Here is a 21479-nt window from a genome sequence, read left to right as displayed (position 1 = left end):
TGGTATGTGTGACAAATAAAAGCTTCTTGGCTTCTTCTTCTAAAAAAAAAAAGCCTGCATTGTGGTATAAGTCTGTGCTTGAGTGTATGTGTGACAAATAAAGGCTTCTTGGCTTCTTCTTCTTCTAAAAAAAAGGCTGCATTGCTTTATTTACTTAGTTAAACTGTTTTCTCATATGATGCGATTTTTTTTATTCTACAAAACTCTGGTTTCGGAATGGTCAGCCCTCTCACAATTAACTCCCACACTGAACACTGAGCCTTTTCCTGTAATGTGTAACAAATAGTTGAAGACACTTCTTGAGTGAACTTAGACCACTCCTCCATGCAATACTTTTAAAACACCTGATTGTTCTTTAGTTTGTATATGTGCATGTGGACATCCCTCTTCAATGCAGACCACAGGTTTTTAAAAGGGTTCAAAGCCAGAGACTGTGATGATCATCACAAATACACTGACTGCATCCTGGAACCATATCTGCATTCTTTTGGAATAAGTTTGGGGTTATTATCATGATGATAGATCCGTCTATAGGCAAATCATAACTTCTTGGCAGAGGCAATCAGTTTTGAGTTAATTTTAAAAAGGCAAAATATGTACAAAGCATTTGTTTTGTTTTTTAAACACTTATGACTTACCATATCATATGGGAGATGTACACCTCACCACATCTCAATATTAGATAACACAGTAATAGGGTGCTATCTTGCCTCTGCTCTCATCTATTACTTTTTTTCTGTTTTCCGTTATTTTCAGCATGCTTTGTTATGCATTTCTCTTACATACTGTATTATATGATGAGAATCACATTCGCATGTTCTATGGTCTGATGTAACAAAAATGGAGCTTTTTGGCAATGAACACTCAAGGTGGGTTTGGTGTAAGAAGGATGACTAGAATGAAACCCTGTTTCAGATGTTAAATATGGTGGCCGTTCTGTGATGTTTTTCCTCTGAAGGCCCTGGGAACCTTGTTAGGGTACATGGCATCATGGACTCCATGAAATACCAGAACATTTTAAATCACAATCTGGCTGCCTCTGCCAGGAAACTAAAACTGGCTCATCGTTAGATCTTCCAGCAGGACAATGATCCAAAGCATATGGTCCAAATCAATTTAAAAAAATGGCTCGTTGGTTGTACAAAATATTAAATGTAGGGGTGCCAGTAATACTGGCACGTGTTTTTGTTGAAAATAATTACAACCCCAATTCCAAAAAAGTTGGGACACTGTGTAAATAAAAACAAAATGTGATCATCTGCAAATCATGGAAACCCTGTATTTCATTGAAAATAGGACAAAGGCCACATATCAAATGTTGAAACTGAGAATTTTTTTTTTTTTAAATATATGCTTATTTTAAATTTAGTGTCAGCAACACGTTTCAAAAAAGTTGGGACAGGAGCATGTTTACCACTGTGTTGCATCACCTTTACTTTAACAACACTCTGTAAACGTTTGGGAACTGAGGAGACCAATTGCTGTAGTTTTGAAAGAGAAATGTTGTCCCATTCTTGTCTGATATGCAATTTCAGTTGCTCAGCAGTTTGGGGTCTCCTTTGTCATATATTGTACTTCATAATATGCTAAATGTTTTAAATGGGAGACAGGTCTGGACTGCAGGTAGGCCAGTTTAGCACTCAGACTCTTACTATGGAGCCATGCAATTTTAATATGTACAGAAAGCAGTTTGGCATTGTCTTGCTGAAAGAAGGAAGGCCTTCCCTGAAAAAGATTTTGTCTGGATGGCAGCATATTGCTCTAAAACATGTATCATTCAGCATTAATGATGCCTTCCCAGATGTACAAACTACCCATGTCATGTGCACTAAATGCACCCTCATACCATCACAGCTTTTGAACTGTGCACTGATAAGCCGGATGGTCCCTCTCCTCTTTAGCCTGGAGGACATGGTGTCCATGATTTCTAAAAATAATTTCTACTTTTGATTTGTCAGAATTTTCCACTTCACCTTGATCCATTGTAAAAGAGCTCGGGCCCAGAGAAGGTGGCGGTGTTTCTGGATATTGTTTATACTGTATCTGGTTTTAACTTGCATTTGTGGATGCACAATGCATGAACTGTTTTCACAGACAATGGGTTTCTGACATGTTCCTGAGCCCATATGGTGATTTCCACTACAGGCACATGTCTGCTTTTAATGCAGTGTCGCCTGAGGGCCTGAAGATCACAGGCATCCAATGTCAGTTTTCAGCCTTGTCTCTTGCATACAGATTTCTCCAGATTCTCTGAATCTTTTAACGATATACAGTATATACCATAGATGATGTGATCCCCAGATTCTTTGCAATTTTACATTGAGGAATGTTATTCTTAAATTGCTGCACTGTTTGCCCACGCAGTCTTTCACAGAGCGGTGAACCCCTCCCCATCTTTACTTCTGAGAGACTCAAACTCTCTGGGATGCTCTTTTTTTATACCCAATCATGTTACTGACCTGTTGCCAATTAACCAAATAAGATTTTTTGTTTGTTTGTTTCTTAGCATTACACAACTTTTTCAGTCTTTTGTTGCCCCGTCCCAACTTTTCTGAAATGTGTTGCTAAAATCAAATTCTAAAACAAGCATATTTAAATAAATAAATACAAATTTCTCACTTTCAACATTTGATATGTTGTCTTTGTACTATTTTCAATGAAATATAGGGTTTCCATGATTTGCAAATTATCACATTCTGTTTTAATTTCCAATTTATACAGCATCCCAACTTTTTTGGAATTGGGATTGTATTTCTTGATGAGGGATTTGTTTTTCTTTGAATAAATTTATTTCAACTGAAGGTTGGATTTTTCTCTTTCTTCAGTGTGAGATGAAGCTACTTCACCAAGAGGTGGATTTCTTTCTAGCCCCTTTTACTAATCTTTATAAGTGGTGCCAATAATTGTAGAGACTGTACAATATATTACTACTATAATAATTCTGAACACTGAAAACGTTTCACACGCCACTACTTTACTCTGTCAGCAAAGATGTTCACACTATATTCAAGGAATCTCCTAATGGCTCACCCATTTTCAGTGATGCGCTGGGTCCACTAGATGGCAGTATATATATGTTTGTGTGTGTTACTTGGGGGTGCATACACCGGCTCCCCCCCCCAAAAAAAATTTTTTTTTAAATCGCAGTTTAGATTTAAATAAGCAAATACTTAACCTTTGATTGGATAATTACTGCAGTGATTAATATGCTTCAACTAGCAGCAATTCTTTTAATCCTAACTGATGCAGTGAGTAGCTTCTCATTTCTTTAACAACCATGTCAGAAGAAATGTCCTGTGGTTGTGGAAAGGATGTTACTGTTTCAAAAGGTCAAATTATTGGCCTGCGTCAAGCAACAAAAACAACTAAAGGAGATTACTGAAATGACTAGAATTGGGTTAAGAACTGTCCAGTGCATTATTAAAAACTGAAAGGATAGTGATGAACCATCAACTTCACAGAAGAAATGTGATCAGAAAAAAAAAAAAAAAATCTTGACTAACCAGGATTAGAGATCACTTAAACACTTGGTGAGGTCAAATCTTTTTTTTTTTTAAATCATCAGTAGAACTCATGATTATGTTTAATAGTGAAAGTAAGAGCATTTCCACATGCACGGTGTGAGGAGAAATCACAGGATTGGGACTAAACAGCTGTATGGCTGTAAGAAAAACCATCTGTTAGTAAGGCTAATCAGAAAGCCACACAGTTGCAAAATTTTATATGTTCCAATATCAGAAAGATCCTTGATTATCTTAAGGTATGGGACCGATTCAGATTTGACAAAGATGTAGCATTCTCCCCAAAGCTATGCCTCTAAAATATACACAAGAGGTGGAGCTTTCTGAAGCGGCAGGCAGACTGACTGACAGGCAAAGAGAGATGCCTACTTGTCCTGATTAGCTGAATGTTGGTGGTCCACATAGCTTGTTTTTTCTTGCTCCTATTTACACAGATTGGAATACCTCAGAGACCAGAGAGACCAGATTTTTTTTTGGCAGCTTATGAAATGTGACAGCATAAGGAAATGTTTAAACAAGACAAAAATCACTGACCTGACCTTTAATTTATGTACAAAGAAATCAACCTTGAATTTTAATATTCATAAAAAAACACATTTTATTTACATTACTTACAAGGAACAACAAACCTCAATCACCAAAATTCTACAGTTAAAAACATCTGATATATGATACATTGAACAGATTCACCATCATTTTACTCCATGTTTCAAATACTTTATCATATGGTCTATCAAAATTCGTGGTATACAGAGTTTTCGCTGGCATCCCATTATTATTTCTAACTAGTCTCAGAGAGAGAGAGAGAGAGAGAGAGAGAGAGAGAGGATATTTTCACAGCACGTTGAAAATGAAATAAGTGCCACTCCTTACTGTGAGGGCCTTCCTTAATATCAGCAAACACATTTTACTGACGAGTGATAAAATTAATCTGTATACCACATTTGGCAGATATATAGAGCTCATCTTTTAGAGAGATGATGTTGTTGAGTCCACTACTTCTCTTCCGTTACACACTGTTGGCACAATGTTGGATGCTGAAGATACAAAGCAGTTATAAAAAAAACCAAACCTTTAGTTACGTCATATCACATATTGGCAACATTTATAAACTATTTCTCATCTCTATGACATCACAGAAGAATTGGTCAACATATGACATCTATCAAAGTTCTTGATTTGCTTGTACAAGACCACTGTGTTCGGTCTAAAAAAGTGCTCAGTCTAATATCATATCACATCACTGGGTTCTGTCTGATAAAGATGTTCATTCTGGCATTATGACATCACTGGGTTCTGTCTGATAAACTGATTACTTTGGCCATTATGACATCACTGGGTTCTGTCTATTAATTTGGACATTATGACATCACTGGTTTCTGAATGATAAACGTTAGGGTGCATCAGTTGCCCCCTAAAAATGAAAAGTTCCTCCGATCATGATGCATTTTTGTTTTTATGTTCCTTTTGGTAAGAAAACACACTGGGTGAAATATTTTGACAAAATTCAAAAGTTTAATGGTGGCACCAGGAGTTCAAAGTTATAGAAAAAGCTGCTATTTTATGACTTATGACAAAATTTCGATCACTTTTCATGAAACATTATGGCACCTTATAGAGTATACCAAATATCTTAGATACACATTTTTAGTGCATATTCTAAATATATTATCAAGTACAGTTTGAGTTTTAGCTGTTCATTGAATCATTGTTCAACTACTTTTAAACAATACAAATGTATTATGAATCACATTAATGCTTCTCAATCCCTCGCAGAGGTTCTTAACATGATCTCTGGGTCACAAGAAATCAATAAATGGAGTCCAACATTGTGATTCAAACCTTATGCGAAAACATAAAATAAGCATTTTTTGGCAAAAAATGAACCTCATGGTGCCACCATTAGACTTTTGAATATGGTCAAAAAATTTTACAGGATGTCTTTATTGGTGAAAAGGAACACCCAAACAAAAATGCATCAGATTTTATGAAAGTGAGCGCAACTGATGCACGCTAATATACATTTACTCTAATATTATGCGTCCCTGGGTTCTGTCTGATACAAGAGTTCAATCTGCTATATTATGACATCACTGGATTCTGACTGATAAAAATTTATTCTGATATGACATCACAAGGTTCTGTCTGATAAAGGTGTTCACTCTGACATTATGGCTTCATTAGAGTCAGACGAAATAATATATTCATTCTGATATTATGGCATCACAGGTTTGTGTCTGAAAGAAGAGTTTATTCGGATATTATTACTTCACTGGATTCTGTCTGATAAAGTTGTTCATTCTGATCATGACATCACTGGGCTGGATCTGAGAGAAGTGTAAAATTTCTTTTCTGACTAAATGGTCAGTTCGACTAGGAGCTCATGATTTTAAGATCTCATAATTTGATTTTAATTGTGTTGAGGTGATCTGTATTTAAGTTGCAGAACTGGGCCCTTGTGTCAGTGGTGTACCTTGAGAAAAGCTGGAGCCGGGGCCCGTGGTCACACTGAAGCGAGTGGTGGCCACCCTGAGACTGGTGGTGACATTTTTCTGTGGCTGGAACAGGATGATATGGATCTTAGGAGCAAAAAGGCAACCCAGCACCACAGAGCCACTCAGACTCACCGAGATGCACATTGTGGTGGTTTGAACCTGAGAGGATACAAACAAATTCATAGCAAACATTACATTACTGCAGTAGCTGAAGGTGATGGGGAGAACTGTTACCTATTCATTCTAATCTGTGTAGAGTAGTAGCTTAATTGTCATGCATTTCATCTCTCAGAAAGGAGCATACGGTATATACTCAGTATGTGTATGTGTGAAGTAACAATATTTAGGAGGTAATACATATGGATTCTTCCTGGTTATAGTCAATAGGTCATCTCTGAGGTTGTCAGATTTTTCCTGAGTAGAGGTGTCCGAAGTTGAGTGTTTCAGTAGCATTTAGATCACCACCTTTAAACACAACTGGAGGAATAGAAAATGCTGACTAAAGAAGCAGATTGCATGCTTTTTGTGGCTACTGCCTCGCTTCGCTTCGATGTCATCGTGTTGTAAGAATGAGTGTAACAATAGCGCACTGCACATGTGCATAAGTATTACAATCACCAGAATGGCGAATCGTGATCTTGCGATATGAACAGTTGATCTTGCGTTATCAAAGGTACACAAGAATGAGTGGCAAAGCCACAATGTCATCATGTTGTAAGAATGAGTATAACGATAGCAAAACTTCGTAACCAACCAGCACTTGTCCTGATCAAGTTTGATTACCCGTTCTACTTCTTGATAAACTTCGGAACCAATCACAACCAGAAACTAAATAAGAGAAACCTTGTTATACAGTGGTGCTTGAAAGTTTGTGAACCCTTTAGAATTTTCTATATTTCTGCATAAATATGACCTAAAACATCATCAGATTTTCACACAAGTCCTAAAAGTAGATAAAGAGAACCAAGTTAAACAAATGAGACAAAAATACTATACTTGGTCATTTATTTATTGAAGAAAATGATCCAATATTACATATCTGTGAGTGGCAAAAGTATGTGAACCTCTAGGCTTAGCAGTTAATTTGAAGGTGAAATTAGAGTCAGGAGTTTTCAATTAATGGGATGACAATTAGGTGTGAGTGGGCACCCTGTTTTATTTAAAGAACAGGGATCTATCAAAGTCTGATCTTCACAACACACATTTGCGGAAGTGTATCATGGCATGAATGAAGGAAATTTCTGAGGACCTCAGAAAAAGCATTGTTGATGCTCATCAGGCTGGAAGAGGTTACAAAACCATCTCTAAAGAGTTTGGACTCCACCAATCCACAGTCAGACAGATTGTGTACAAATGGAGGAAATTCAAGACCATTGTTACCCTCCCCAGGAGTGGTCGACCAACAAAGATCACTCCAAGAGCAAGGTGTGTAATAGTCGGTGAGGTCACAAAGGACCCCAGGCTAACTTCTAAGCAACTGAAGGCCTCTCTCACATTGGCTAATGTTAATGTTCATGAGTCCACCATCAGGAGAACACTGAACAACAATGGTGTGCATGGCAGGGTTGCAAGGAGAAAGACACTGCTCTCCAAAAAGAACATTGCTGCTCGTCTGCAGTTTGCTAAAGATCACGTGGACAAGCCAGAAGGCTATTGGAAAAATGTTTTGTGGACGGATGAGACCAAAATAGAAGTTTTTGGTTTAAATGAGAAGTGTTATGTTTGGAGAAAGGAAAACACTGCATTCCAGCATAAGAACCTTATCCCATCTGTGAAACATGGTGGTGGTAGTATCATGGTTTGGGCCTGTTTTGCTGCATCTGGGCCAGGATGGCTTGCCATCATTGATGGAACAATGAATTCTGAATTATACCAGCGAATTCTAAAGGAAAATGTCAGGACATCTGTCCATGAACTGAATCTCAAGAGAAGGTGGGTCATGCAGCAAGACAACGACCCTAAGCACACAAGTCATTCTATCAAAGAATGGTTAAAGAAGAATAAAGTTAATGTTTTGGAATGGCCAAGTCAAAGTCCTGACCTTAATCCAATGGAAATATTGTGGAAGGACCTGAAGCGAGCAGTTCATGTGAGGAAACCCACCAACATGCCAGAGTTGAAGCTGTTCTGTACGGAGGAATGGGCTAAAATTCCTCCAAGCCGGTGTGCAGGACTGATCAACAGTTACCGCAAATGTTTAGTTGCAGTTATTGCTGCACAAGGGGGTCACACCAGATACTGAAAGCAAAGGTTCACATACTTTTGCCACTCACAGATATGGAATATTGGATCATTTTCCTCAATAAATAAGTGACCAAGTATAATATTTTTGTCTCATTTGTTTACCTGGGTTCTCTTTATCTACTTTTAGGAATTGTGTGAAAATCTGATGATGTTTTAGGTCATATTTATGCAGAAATATAGAAAATTCTAAAGGGTTCACAAACTTTCAAGCACCACTGTAGCTTTGTAGTATCGGAAGATAATCGGCAAATAAAAAGATAAACGAAATTCACCTCATGGTTCGCCAAGACTACTGATTCAATATCAAGTAAGTGGTGTTTATTTTAAGAAAATGTTCCTTTTGATTATCACAGCTTTTGTTTGGTCCTTCTGAAAGGTCAAGTGAAAGGTTTAATTTTTTTTTTAGCTTTTTGGCAGATATATTGAAAAGCCGATATCAAACTTCTGCTATTCGGTTGACTTTTTTTATTTTATTTTTTATTTGAGTCTTTACACTACACTTTAAGACAATTCATGAACAAGTGTTTTCCTACTATTTTGAAAATAGATATATTTCACAGCACTGTATTTTAAACAAAACACAGTAAACAAAATCGGTAACCAAAATACAGTACTACAAGCCCTGATGCTGCTCACAGCTTGGTGATGCTTGCAAGATGAGGCGAGTAGAATTGATCACATGTATATATGCTATATTTACTGTATGGACATGGTATCAGAAAACAATTTTATTTATAAGCAGTAGCCACATGGACCCATAGGGTACCTATTTTTTCCTTTGCAGTCAAAAGTAATATGATGTCACATAAAAGCAAGAGACAATTTAGAATTAAACTAAAAAGAAAGGCTATTACAATGATATTCAAATAAACATCTTACAACAATATCTGGATCTAATGACTGCTGGATTCTTTCAGAAATAAAAAAAAATCTGTTTCAATAGGCATTCTAATAAACATTTATTATATTGTTAGTCGAGTACGCTGCTAATAGATTTAATTTAACAATTTGGTTTATACCCTCATTATTCAGCAACATGTAAATGTATGTGACATGCAATTTGATGGTCAAGAGCCTTGTTTCTGACATTATAATGTGTGCACAGGATGTAAGCATTTTCGTTATGATTTTAATTTAATCTTTTGAGTTGTCAAATTAATAAAAATTGTCATTAATTAAAAAAATTGCTATGGTTCACTAAGTAGCCTAAGTGTATTTACATTTCACTGTGTTATACAGTATTGTGGTTACAACAAACATTGGACTTGCGTAACACTGCTCTTTAATCGAGCTGATATCAGACAAGAAAAATTGATTATATTCAAGGTCAAATTTGTACGCAAGTCATGCAGCTTTCAATGTAATATGCAGTTAAATCTGAGATCTGAATAATGATAATTTCCATATTAATTCCTCACTAATGCACATACCCCAAATCTGAAAAAATCTCAGTCTTCTGAATATATTTGCACCAAGAAATTATTATTATTATTATTACAACTTTAATTCCATAAGGTACTACTGGATCAGACTTTTACAGATTTTTTTTTTCTTGCCTGCACACTACAAAAGATTCACAAAGAGCATGGCTTTCTGTGCTTTTTGTTTGCTAAATTAGATTCCGGAGTATTTCATGAAGACAAGTATTGCATAACAATAAATCAGTAGGCTTTAAATAATGCAACCCATATACCTGCACGTGGAAAAAGCCTTGTTCCTCCTTCTGAAAATATCTGACTTTTTTGTGATTTAGAGATACATTTACAGGGGAAATAAATGATTGCTTCTCTCATCTGACCCTACCTATTACACCTTTATGCAGACCTTTAATTAAATTCAATTCAATTCACTTTACTGGCTTATTGAACAACCAACCTATTTTTAGACAATATGCAAAAATTCCCCATAATGATAGGCTAGCATGAAATGAAAATCCTCGTTAAAAATCTCTGACCTCACTGAACAAATGCACTGTGGGTGAGCCCAGCCATGCAATGTTTCCTTATTGCTTAGTTCCGTCTGAATTTCTCTCTCTCTCTCTCATTATGCAAAATTTGTAAAAGTAGACGTTTTAGCCCCATGACAGATTAACTTACAGTGCATTAATCTTTCACAGAGGCAAAATTTCCTACATTTTCATTCACGTACATCCTCATGAGGGCCATGTTTACTCCTGAAATCATGCCCCCTTCCTTTTCAGTCTCTATACACAAAAGTATAATCATGGTCAAAAAGCTCTATAAAGTTATCTGCCACCTGCTAAAAGGAGAATAATTTTATTGTAATTATTTGTCTTGATATCGACAACTTTTCAAAGACTTGGCAGCAAGGCAATCTCGCTGAATCACATACATAAAAATGCAGAATACGTTGCAAAAGGTACTGTATTATTTCAATTGATAAGATAAGCCACGCTGGCTTTGTATGCTGTGTGATTTGAGTCATATGAAAGCAATTCTCAAAGTACAGCTGCTGTAACTGAATGTTTTTTTCTTGAAAGAAATGGAAAATATTTAAAAAAAAAAAAAAAAAAAAAAAAACTCTTGCCAGGGAACTGAACAAAAGAGCTCATTAACAATAGTTCAAGAGATTAATATTGCTGTTTTGGTTGCTGTATGATGAGCCTTAATGCAATGTAAAAACATTTAACTGATCCACATGTTGAGGAACTGTTTTAGCGTAGCTAAATTAAAGCCAGCCTCAGAGTTAAGGCTAAAAAAAAAAAAAAGCCCGCATTTAACCTGTCTGATCTGCAGATGGGGGATTGGGATATAAAGAAAAGGCACGTTTGCATTAATGGATATGCTTTCTGCTTGCAAATTCAATCAAAATGTAAGATTTTATAAATCCAGGCCATAGTAGCCACATAAGATCTGTGTATTGTCGGCTTCAGAAAGATACAGGCAACAAATATATAGCATCGCTTCTTAGGCCATTAATAAATAAATCTATAGGTAGCATAGATTACACAATACTGAGGTTACTTGTATGGTCATCTTATAATGCATGAGGAGGCACTATTACTAGAGCTATGGTGTTACAGAAAATTAATCAACACTTTCTAATCAGTCAGGGGTGGGTATCCTGAAAACCTCTTAAGGCCAAGAGAGTCTTAAATTATCTCTTAAGAGCCATTGTCAAGCTAATGTGGTTTTCCCGAACAACATCGTAGCCCAAGTAGTCCTTTAGTTTGCTCGGAATTTATGAGAGACCCGGACCACTCGTTCAAAACAAAGAGCGACTCGCTCACAGCCGAATACAGACCGTGCATGTGCCCCTGAGGGACTTTCACAGTCAACAGGAAAAACTGGTGTTGAATCTGCTGCCAGTGTTCAATTATTTTTCTTGTATATTGCAAGTACATGGAGTTAATTATTAAATAAATATATGCAAAACATTATGAATATATTTCAATGTTATGGAATTACATATGGATATCGTAATGTCACATTGATATCGCCACATTTTAATCAAATTTAACTCCATGAGGCGAGTGATTCACTAATTTAGTGTCATGAGACAGATTTCTGCACCTCTAACATTGTGTGTGCACACGCATGCGAGAGAGCGAGAGGTTTTGATCTGTGTAGTGTGTACCCAAGGAGGCTGAATTGACCTTATATATATATATATATATATATAAATAAAAGGAGGTCAATTTATATATAAAGAGGTCAATCCAACCTCCTTGGTACACACTACACACAGATCAAAACCTCTCTCTCTCTCTGCGTGCGCCCACTTATAAAGGAGAAAACTGCCCACTTGGCATTGTGGATAACAGTGTGTAACAAGTGTTGCCAGACAAAACAAACCTCGCCCGGTAGCACTTATGATGAATATGATGGAAGATATCGCGATAAACGATTTTGACCTTTTTGGTAACCTTGACCTTGATTTTGACCTTGTGTGTAAACATACTTGGCCAATAAATATGGTTCTGATTCTCATTCTGATGCTCTCAGCCAATCAGAACACACCGTACTGCTCTCAGCCAGTCAGAACACATCTGAATGAATATGAAGGAAGATATCACGAAAAATGACTTTGACCTTTTTGGTGACCTTGACCAGATGACCCTCAAAATGTTGGAGGTTCTATTTGAGACCAATGCCCATCTATCCTGAAAGTTTCATGAAGATTGGTCCAGCCGTTTTCCTGTAATATCATTTACAAAAAAAATAAATAAACAAACAAAACCAAAAAAACCCTACCGAAAACAATACCTCGCCCCCTGGTGGACTCTGTCCTGGGCAAGGTAATAATCCTGACTGCATGATGGGGGGGGGGGAAACAGTGAAACGAGCAAGCATAGGGAACACATTTACTTAATTATTTAGCTTATAATTTGCTCATTCTTTCGTGTGAACGTTTGTTCATTCAATTAAAAACAAGCTTGGAATAAAAAAAAATGCCCCAAAACAAAATAGTTTCATTAATTAATTACCACGTTATCTATGTAATGTTTCCAGATGATACTATATATTCTTATTTTAAACACTTTATATTTCATTAGATTTTGGTTAAAAACAAATGCCATGTGACCTTATCGACTGGATTTAGCAACTATTAATGCCCATCTCGGGGACGCGCGTTGCAAAGACGCTCTTCAGACTCCTTCTTACGAGTGAGTTTGGGAAAACCACATTCAGAGACACTGTCCGTTGCTTAAGAGTCTCTCAACTCTCTCTTTAGCCCTAAAGGGCAACATTATCGGGAAACCTACCCCAGATTTGTGAACCAAGAAGAGCACTGTAGTGTAATTAACAAACAAATAATAAACTTCAGAGATAAGATCAAGTAAATAAATAATACATCCTTTTAGCACGTATTAATTGATATTTAAATGTTAAAGAAATCACCTGCACTGATTATTACTCATTCACACTATGACTACAAATAGCATCCATATACATTAAAAATATTAATATTTAAAATATTAATTCTGTTTTCGAACTGAATTTTCATGATTTACAACTGGGGGAAAAAAACCTGTTCGTTAAGCTATAACTGACAAGGCTAATGATAGAATCAGGCAACCATCAAAACAAAGAGGCAACCAGGCCAAGAGCACAGGCTTCAAACCCTCTCATGTCAGCATGAAGCTTCTGTCTGGTTCTCCAGGTTATTTATAGAAGTGTGAGTGATTGTGAACAGGTAATCTGAAGCTTCAGAACAGGGGATGTGTGTTTGGTCTTGAGACTGATGGGCATGTGAAAGACTGCAGGCTGAGGATCGTGGGAATTGTAGTTACAGACTCAGGTGTGACGCCAAGGTGAATGCAGGTGTTGCTCATTTTGCCTATTTGGTTTATAATTTAAAAGTCTCAATCAATACAAGTGTGAGTTACTTTCTTAATTTAAAGAGTAACCTATATTCTTTATTTTCTTAAAGATATTTTGATAAAGGCTTATGCCTGAATTTTATTTATCAGACAAATGTAAACAGTGAAGTTACTGGAAGATAATTTTAAAAAATTATTTCTGAATTAAAATGCATATTTAATAGATAGTTTTCCTTAAAACAAGCACTTAAAAACTGGCTACACCAAATTGCCTGTAGGTATGAATGAGGGTGTGTGTGTGTGGTTCTCTGCAAAAGACCAATCTCATCCAGGGTGTAGTCCCTCCTCATACCTAGTGTTCCTGGGAATAGGCTCTAAATTCAGTACAAACTTGACCATGATAAAAGTAGTTACTGAAGAGGAATAAATGAACTTCAGAGAATCAGCCAAAAAGTGCTTGACCTATTTGAGCCTTCTGGGTCATCTGTTTGAGAAGATGCCAAGAGTGTGCAAAGCTTAATTAGGAATACTGCTAAGAATTTTAAATATAAAATAGATGTGTTGAACACTTTTCATGGTCACTGCATACAGTGTCTTGCAAAAGTATTCATCCCCCTTGGTGTTTGTCCTGTTTTGTTACATTACAAGATGGAATTAAAATGGATTTTGGGGGAGTTAGCACCATTTGATTTACACAACATGCCTCCACTTTAAAGGTGAAAATTATTGTTTTACTGTGACACAACAATAATTAAGATGAAAAAATAGAAATCTGGAATGTGCATAGGTATTCACCCCCCTCAAAGTCAATACTTTGTAAAGCCACCTTTTGCTGCAATTACAGCTGCAAGTCTCATGGGGTATGTCTCTATTAGCTTAGCACATCTAGCCACTGGGATTTTTGCCCGTTCCTCAAGGCAAAACTACTCCAACTCCTTCAAGTTACATGGGTTGCGTTGTACAGCAATCTTCAAATTATGCCACAGATTCTCAATTGGATTGAGGTCTGGGCTTTGACTAGGCCATTCCAAGACATTTAAATGTTTCCCTTTAAACCACTCCAGTGTAGCTTTAGCAGTATGTTTAGGGTCAGTGCCCTGCTGGAATGTGAACCTTCATCCCAGTCTCAAACGTCTGGCTGATTCAAACATGTTTTCCTCCAGAATTGCCCTGTATTTACTGGCATCCATCTTTCTTTCCACTTTTCTAAGCTGTTCACATTTGGAGAATTTAGTTCTCTTACCACCACACTTGGATCCAAAACCACAGCTGCAGAAACTTTGTTAACCAAATTAGTAGCAAAAAATTTGCTTACCTTTTTTAGTGGCTGCCGTTTATGCAGTGCAGTTCAGACACCCAAGTGCAGTCAGCAAGAGACTTCTTCCAAATCACATCGGGGTCACCAAATAATACATCATGGAAACTCTCTCAAACACGAAAACTCCAAGGTCAAAGAGTTTGTCTTGCTGGAACGTGAACCTTCGTCCCAGTCTCAACCTGTGAGTCAGACAGAGGTTTTTCCTTCAGAATTGCCCTGTATTTAGTGCCATCCATCTTTCCTTCAGTCCTGACCAGCTTTCCTGTCCCTGCAGATGAAAAACATCCCCACAGCATGATGCTGCCACCACCATGCTTCACTGTAGGAATGGTGTTCTCAGGGTGTAGAGTTTGCGCCACACATGGCATTTCCCATGATGGCTAAAAAGATCAATTTTAGTCTCATTTGACCAGAGAATATTCTTCCATGTGTTTGGGTAGTCTGCCACATGCTTTTGGGCAAATGGCAAATGTGTTTTATTAAGCAATGGCTTTTTCTCTGGCCACTCTTCCATAAAGCCCCGCTCTGTGAAGTGTACGGCTTAAAGTGGTCCCATGGACAGATACTCCCATCTCTGCTGTGGATCTTTGCAGCTCCTTCAGTATTATCTTTGGTGTCTTTGTTGCATCTCTGATTAATGCCCTCCTTGCCCAGTCTGTGTTTTTTGGTGGGCAGCCTTCTCTTTTCAGGTTTGTAGTGGTGCCATATTCTTTCCATTTTGCTATAATGGATTTAATGGAGCTCTGTGGGATATTCAGAGTTTGGGATATTTTTTATAACCCAACCCTGATCTATACTTCTCCACAACTTTGTCTCTGACCTGTTTGGAGGCTCCTTGGTTTTCAAGTTGCTTGCTTAATAGTGTTGCAGGGTCAGGGTCCATCCAGAACAGGTTGATTTATACAGACATCATGTGACAGATCATGTGACACTTTGATTGCACACAGGTGGTTCTTAATCAACTAATTATGTGACTTATGAAGTGAATTGGTTGGACCAGCTCTTATTTAGGGGTTTCATACAAAAGGGGGTGAATACCTATGCACACTCCAGATTTCTGATTTTTCATCTTAATTATTGTTTGTGTCACAATAAAAAACAAACAAACAAGCAAACAAACAATTTGCACCTTTAAAGTGGTAGGCATGTTGTGTAAATCAAAGGGTGCTAACCCCCCCAAAATCCATTTTAATTCCAGCTTGTAATGCGACAAAGCAGGACAAACACCAAGGGGGATGAATACTATTGCAAGACACTGTATTTCCATAGTGGGGATGTCTTCAATATTATTCTAAAATCATAGAAAAAAAGGAAAAATTAAGGAAAGGAGCAGGTGTGTACCATTGTTTGACTGGCAGTGTGTATGAATGTTATTCAAATGTAAACTAAAAATAACTGTTTCTGCCTGATTGCTGGTTTTATGTAAGCAGTTGGAAATGTAGACAATATGTCAATTCTATTTACACTCTTGACCTAAGGAAAGCTTTTGTTTGCATTAAGATTAGTTTAAGATCAAGACTGTAGTTCTGTTCATTTCTTTTTTGCTGTAAATCCAAAACACCAAAGTGGAAAAAATACATCAACTGTGTTAAATCTGCTTACCCTGTAGTCACTGGCTGTGACATAGAAGATGGGCTGGAAAGCCAGCCAGATGATGCAGGTAGTGTACATAGTGAAACCAATAAACTTTGCCTCATTGAAGTTCTCTGGGCACTTTCTGGTCTTGAAGGCATAGAACGTGCAGAGGATAATGAGGACACAGTTATAGGTCAGTGAAATTAGCATGCTGGAGTCCTTGCTGTTGCATTTCAACCTGACTATATCTCTTCTCTCAGGACTGACCTCTTTCCTTACACCCGGTGTCTCTACCAAGAGCCAGACCATCACCACTAACAGCTGACAGGAAATGAGGGCAGCACAAATAGCTACTTGTGATGCTGGACTAATAAACCTTGGCCTTTGTGCACCATCTTTGACACCATTGAAGATACGGGCAATACGGTTGGTTTTGGTCAGAAGTGCTGAGTAGCAAACAGCAAAGGAGGTACCAAGCCCAAGACGACGTAATGTACACACTACTACTGAAGGTTTGGCAATGTAGATGAAAGTTATGCAGTAACAGAGGAGCACACCCAGGAGTAAAATATAGGAAAGTTCTCGTCCACTAGCTTTAATTACAGGTGTCTCATTGTTCTTTAAGAAGAGACCAATCACAAAGAGTGTGCACAGGATCCCCAAACAGGCAATGGTGACCGGTCCAATAGCCCAGGCATCCTCCCAGTGGATGTACTCCTCTGGCAAGTCATAGCAGCCAGTTAGGTTGGCCAGTGGCCACTGACCAAAGCTACATTCTGCACAAGTGAACTCATCCAGGAGATACTGGTAGGGCTGGCAGGGGATGCAGATCCAACAGCAGACATCACCGGGCTGCATGCTCTTAATCTCATTCGTCCTGCAGGGGTCACTACACTGAGAGGTAGGTATCATTTGGTTATCCCAAGGGATCAGACTTGTATCTAGGATCAAACTCTGGGCCCAAAAGCCCACTTTACGGTAAACATATGTGCCATTCTCTATGTGGTAGTGGAAGATGTTGTACCGACCCAGACTGTCTCCATAAGCATCAAATTGAACAATGTTCTCTGTGTCAGCTGGACGGAATGGAGCTGTAGAGACAAAAGACAAAAGGTAAGCCAATATGGCAAACGTCAAAGCAATATGGAAAGGCTTAAGAGAGAGCTTCAAATCTATTATATCAAAGCTTTTGGAATCCTTATATAATATCCACTCACTGCACTTACAATCGACAAAGCCTCACTTTTGGGGGTTGCAGATGCACTGGACACAGGTGCAAACTGTGCATTTACATAATTGAGGCCAGGAGGTGGTTTCACAAGACTGTCATGTTTCTTTTCAGGTAATTTTCCAGTTCTTGAAAGAACACCAAAAATGTTTCACTTTGGATGGGGAAAAAAAAATCATAGTTTTATGACAGTAACAGTTTTTCCTCAACATCCCAAACATCTTTATACAAATACTGATTTCCCATTTGTTGAAGGATGATAGTTTTTGGCTGATAAGATGCACAATCAAAATGACTGCCTTATCAAAGCAGTGAGTATGATTCATGCCTTCAATTCATTTCACGACAATGGTTTTCCTCAGAAGAAAAGACTTGACAGGTCCACTGATCCTTCAGGTTAAGCTGCTTTAAAAGAGCAACCAGCTGGATAGAACCACTCTGTTTTATAGACAGAGCCTTTTACAGCATCAGTAGAATAAGATAAAAACAGGTTAACTGCACAGCAATGTATAGCTCTAGGTCTTCGTTACAAACCTGCATCATTAAATTTTATATCAGAGAATAAGCACTAAGGTGATACTATAGATGTAGCACAGAACAAGGGCACATTTTTACGTAATTTGACTCCATTTTGACCCAATCTTGTCATTGCCAATTCCCTCTCTACAAGACATGTATCACAAGCTATTGCATCATATTTAACTACTGCTTATGCAACATCATAGGCAAGGCCAAATCACTGGCTTTAACATAAAATGACAACAATATGAAGGTAGTAAAATATAGAATGTCATCATTAATTTGAAGGTATTTAACTTAGGGTTGGTGAATCAGAAAGGGCAGCATGGTAGGTAGCATACCGTAGGTACGGTAGTACTGCCAGCTCATAGCACCAGAGTCCATGGTGAGTGTCTTCCAGGTTCTATGGGTTCCTCCCACTTCCCAAAAACATGTAGGCAGCTGAACTGGCTACTCTAAATTGCCTGTGTGTGTGAATGTGTGTGTACATGGTGCACTGTGATGAGCTGGTGTCCCATTCAGAGTGAATTCCAGCCTCGTGCCCAGTTCACCATGCAGGCCACTTGAGTTCTTCCACTCCAACCTTGGATCATGCTTTGGGCACAGGGGCACTCTCATGCTGGAACAAATATGAGCTATGCCCCTTAGTTCCAGTGAAGGGAAACTGTAATGCTACATCATACAAACACATCCTATACAACTGTATGCTTCGAACATTGTGGCACGATTTTGGGAACAACTACATATGGGTGTGATGGTCATGATAGATAGATAGATAGATAGATAGATAGATAGATAGATAGATAGATAGATTGATTGATTTGTAATTCATCTGTATATTCAGAATGCACATTTGAATGAAATTTTGTTCCATTGGCTTAAGTTGAAATAATTGCTGCATATAACTATTGCACATAGTCCGGTAAACAAAATATTAAATTTTACGATTAGATATTTTAAATAAAAAAACAAGATATCCATCCATCCATCCTTTATCCATAATCGCTTATCCTGTGCAGGGTCACGGGCAAGCTGGAGTCTATCCCAGTTGACTATGGGCGAGAGGCAGGGTACACTCTGGACAAGTCACCAGGTCATCCAGGACCGACACATAGAGGCAACCATTCACCCTCAAATTCACAGCTACGGTCAATTTAGAGCCACCAATTAGCCTAACCTGCATGTCTTTGGACTGTGGGGGAAACCGGAGCACCCGGAGGAAACCCATGCAGACACGGGGAGAACATGCAAGCTCTACACAGAAAGGCCCTGCATCAGCTGCTGGGTTCGAACCCAGAACCTTCTTACTGTGAGGTGAGAGTGCTAACCACTACACCACTGTGCCACCCCATAACAATACAGTAGAAGTTAAAATACAACACAAGCTGGAGGGGAAAAAAGTACATCTATAAGATGGCTACAAATATTTGACCAAATAGTGAATATATCAGGAAAAATCAGTATCGTTTTACATCAAAATATTCTTCATATACAGTGGTGCTTGAAAGTTTGTGAACCCTTTAGAATTTTCTATATTTCTGCATAAATACTGTATGACCAAAAACATCATCAGGTTTTCACACAAGTCCTAAAAGTAGATAAAGAGAACCCAGTTAAACAAATGAGACAAAATATTATACTTGGTCATTTATTTATTGAGGAAAATGATCCAATATTACATATCTGTGAGTGGCAAGAGTATGTGAACCTTTGCTTTCAGTATCTGGTGTGACCCCCTTGTGCAGCAGTAACTGCAACTAAATGTTTCCGGTAACTGTTGATCAGTCCTGCACACTGGCTTGGAGGAATTTTAGCCCATTCCTCCGTACAGAACAGCTTCAACTCTGGGAAGTTGTTGGGTTTCCTCACGTGAACTGCTTGCTTCAGGTCCTTCCACAACATTTCGATTAGATTAAGGTCAGGACTTTGACTTGGCCATTCCAAAACATTAACTTTATTCTTCTTTAACCATTCTTTGGTAGAATGACTTGTGTGCTTAGGATCGTTGTCTTGCTGCATGACCCACCTTCTCTTGAGATTCAGTTCATGGACAGATGTCCTGACATTTTCCTGTAGAATTCGCTGGTATAATTCAGAATTCATTGCTCCATCAATGATGGCAAGCTGTCCTTGCCCAGATGCAGCAAAACAGGCCCAAACCATGATACTACCACCACCATGTTTCACAGATGGGATAAGGTTCTTATGCTGGAACGCAGTGTTTTCCTTTCTCCAAATATAACGCTTCTCATTTCAACCAAAAAGTTCTATTTTGGTCTCATCCATCCACAAAACATTTTACCAAAAGCCTTCTGGCTTGTCCATGTGATCTTTAGCAAACTGCAAATGAGCAGCAATGTTCTTTTTGGAGAGCAGTGGCTTTCTCCTTGCAACCCTGCCATGCACAGCATTGTTGTTCAGTGTTCTCCTGATGGTGGACTCATGAACATTAACATTAGCCAATGTGAGAGAGGCCTTTAGTTACTTAGAAGTTACTCTGGGGTCCTTTGTGACCTCGCCGACTATTACACGCCTTGCTCTTGGAGTGATCTTTGTTGGTCGACCACTCCTGGGGAGGGTAACAATGGTCTTGAATTTCCTCCATTTGTACACTATCTGTCTGACTGTGGATTAGTGGAGTCCAAACTCTTTAGAGATGGTTTTGTAACCTTTTCCAGCCTGATGAGCATCAACAATGCTTTTTCTGAGGTCCTCAGAAATCTCCTTGTTCATGCCATGATACACTTCCACAAACATGTGTTGTGAAGATCAGACTTTGATAGATCCCTGTTCTTTAAATAAAACAGGGTGCCCACTCACACCTGATTGTCATCCCATTGATTGAAAACACCTGACTCTAATTTCACCTTCAAATTAACTGCTAATCCTAGAGGTTCACATACTTTTGCTACTCACAGATATGTAATATTGGCTCTATCCATCCATTATCAAAATCTGCTGATGTTTTAGGTCATATTTATGTAGAAATATAGAAAATTCTAAAGGGTTCACAAACTTTCAAGCACCACAGTAATTTGTAATCAGTGACTCGTTAAAGTATGCAGCCTGTAGATATCATCAGACTATTTTTATATGCTGCTTATTTTAGGCTTTGTATCCCCTAAGAGGTTTCTGTCAGTTAACTGGCTCAAATAACCAAGAACATTCTGCTTTCTGCTTCTGACAAAAAAAATTGTTGTGAGTCCTTATCCTGAGTTTTGGGGCAGCTGGGTGGCTCTGAGCTGTTAAGATTTTTTGGCACACTTCAAAGATCCTGCTGCTGTCATTAGCAGCC

At 38.1% G+C, this 21479-nt stretch overlaps 1 protein-coding gene across 1 annotated transcript in view; it reads right to left on the bottom strand.

The window, feature by feature from the left end:
• Positions 1-4188: 4188 nt before the first annotated feature.
• Positions 4189-21479, bottom strand: part of grm2a (glutamate receptor, metabotropic 2a) — a 31792-nt gene continuing 14501 nt past the window's right edge. The window contains exons 3-5 of the mRNA XM_060919549.1: positions 16465-17528; positions 5995-6175; positions 4189-4558 (exon numbers count right to left, since the gene is read on the bottom strand). Coding sequence (XP_060775532.1) covers positions 4491-4558; positions 5995-6175; positions 16465-17528 — 1313 coding nt within the window. The 3' untranslated portion in view covers positions 4189-4490. The remainder of the gene's footprint in view (positions 4559-5994; positions 6176-16464; positions 17529-21479) is intronic.

Source organism: Neoarius graeffei, chromosome 4, assembly GCF_027579695.1.
Source record: "Neoarius graeffei isolate fNeoGra1 chromosome 4, fNeoGra1.pri, whole genome shotgun sequence".
NCBI classification, from domain to species: Eukaryota; Metazoa; Chordata; class Actinopteri; order Siluriformes; family Ariidae; genus Neoarius; species Neoarius graeffei.
The sequence above is the reverse complement of the archived record's forward strand: the minus strand, read 5'-3'. Positions and strand labels throughout refer to the sequence as shown.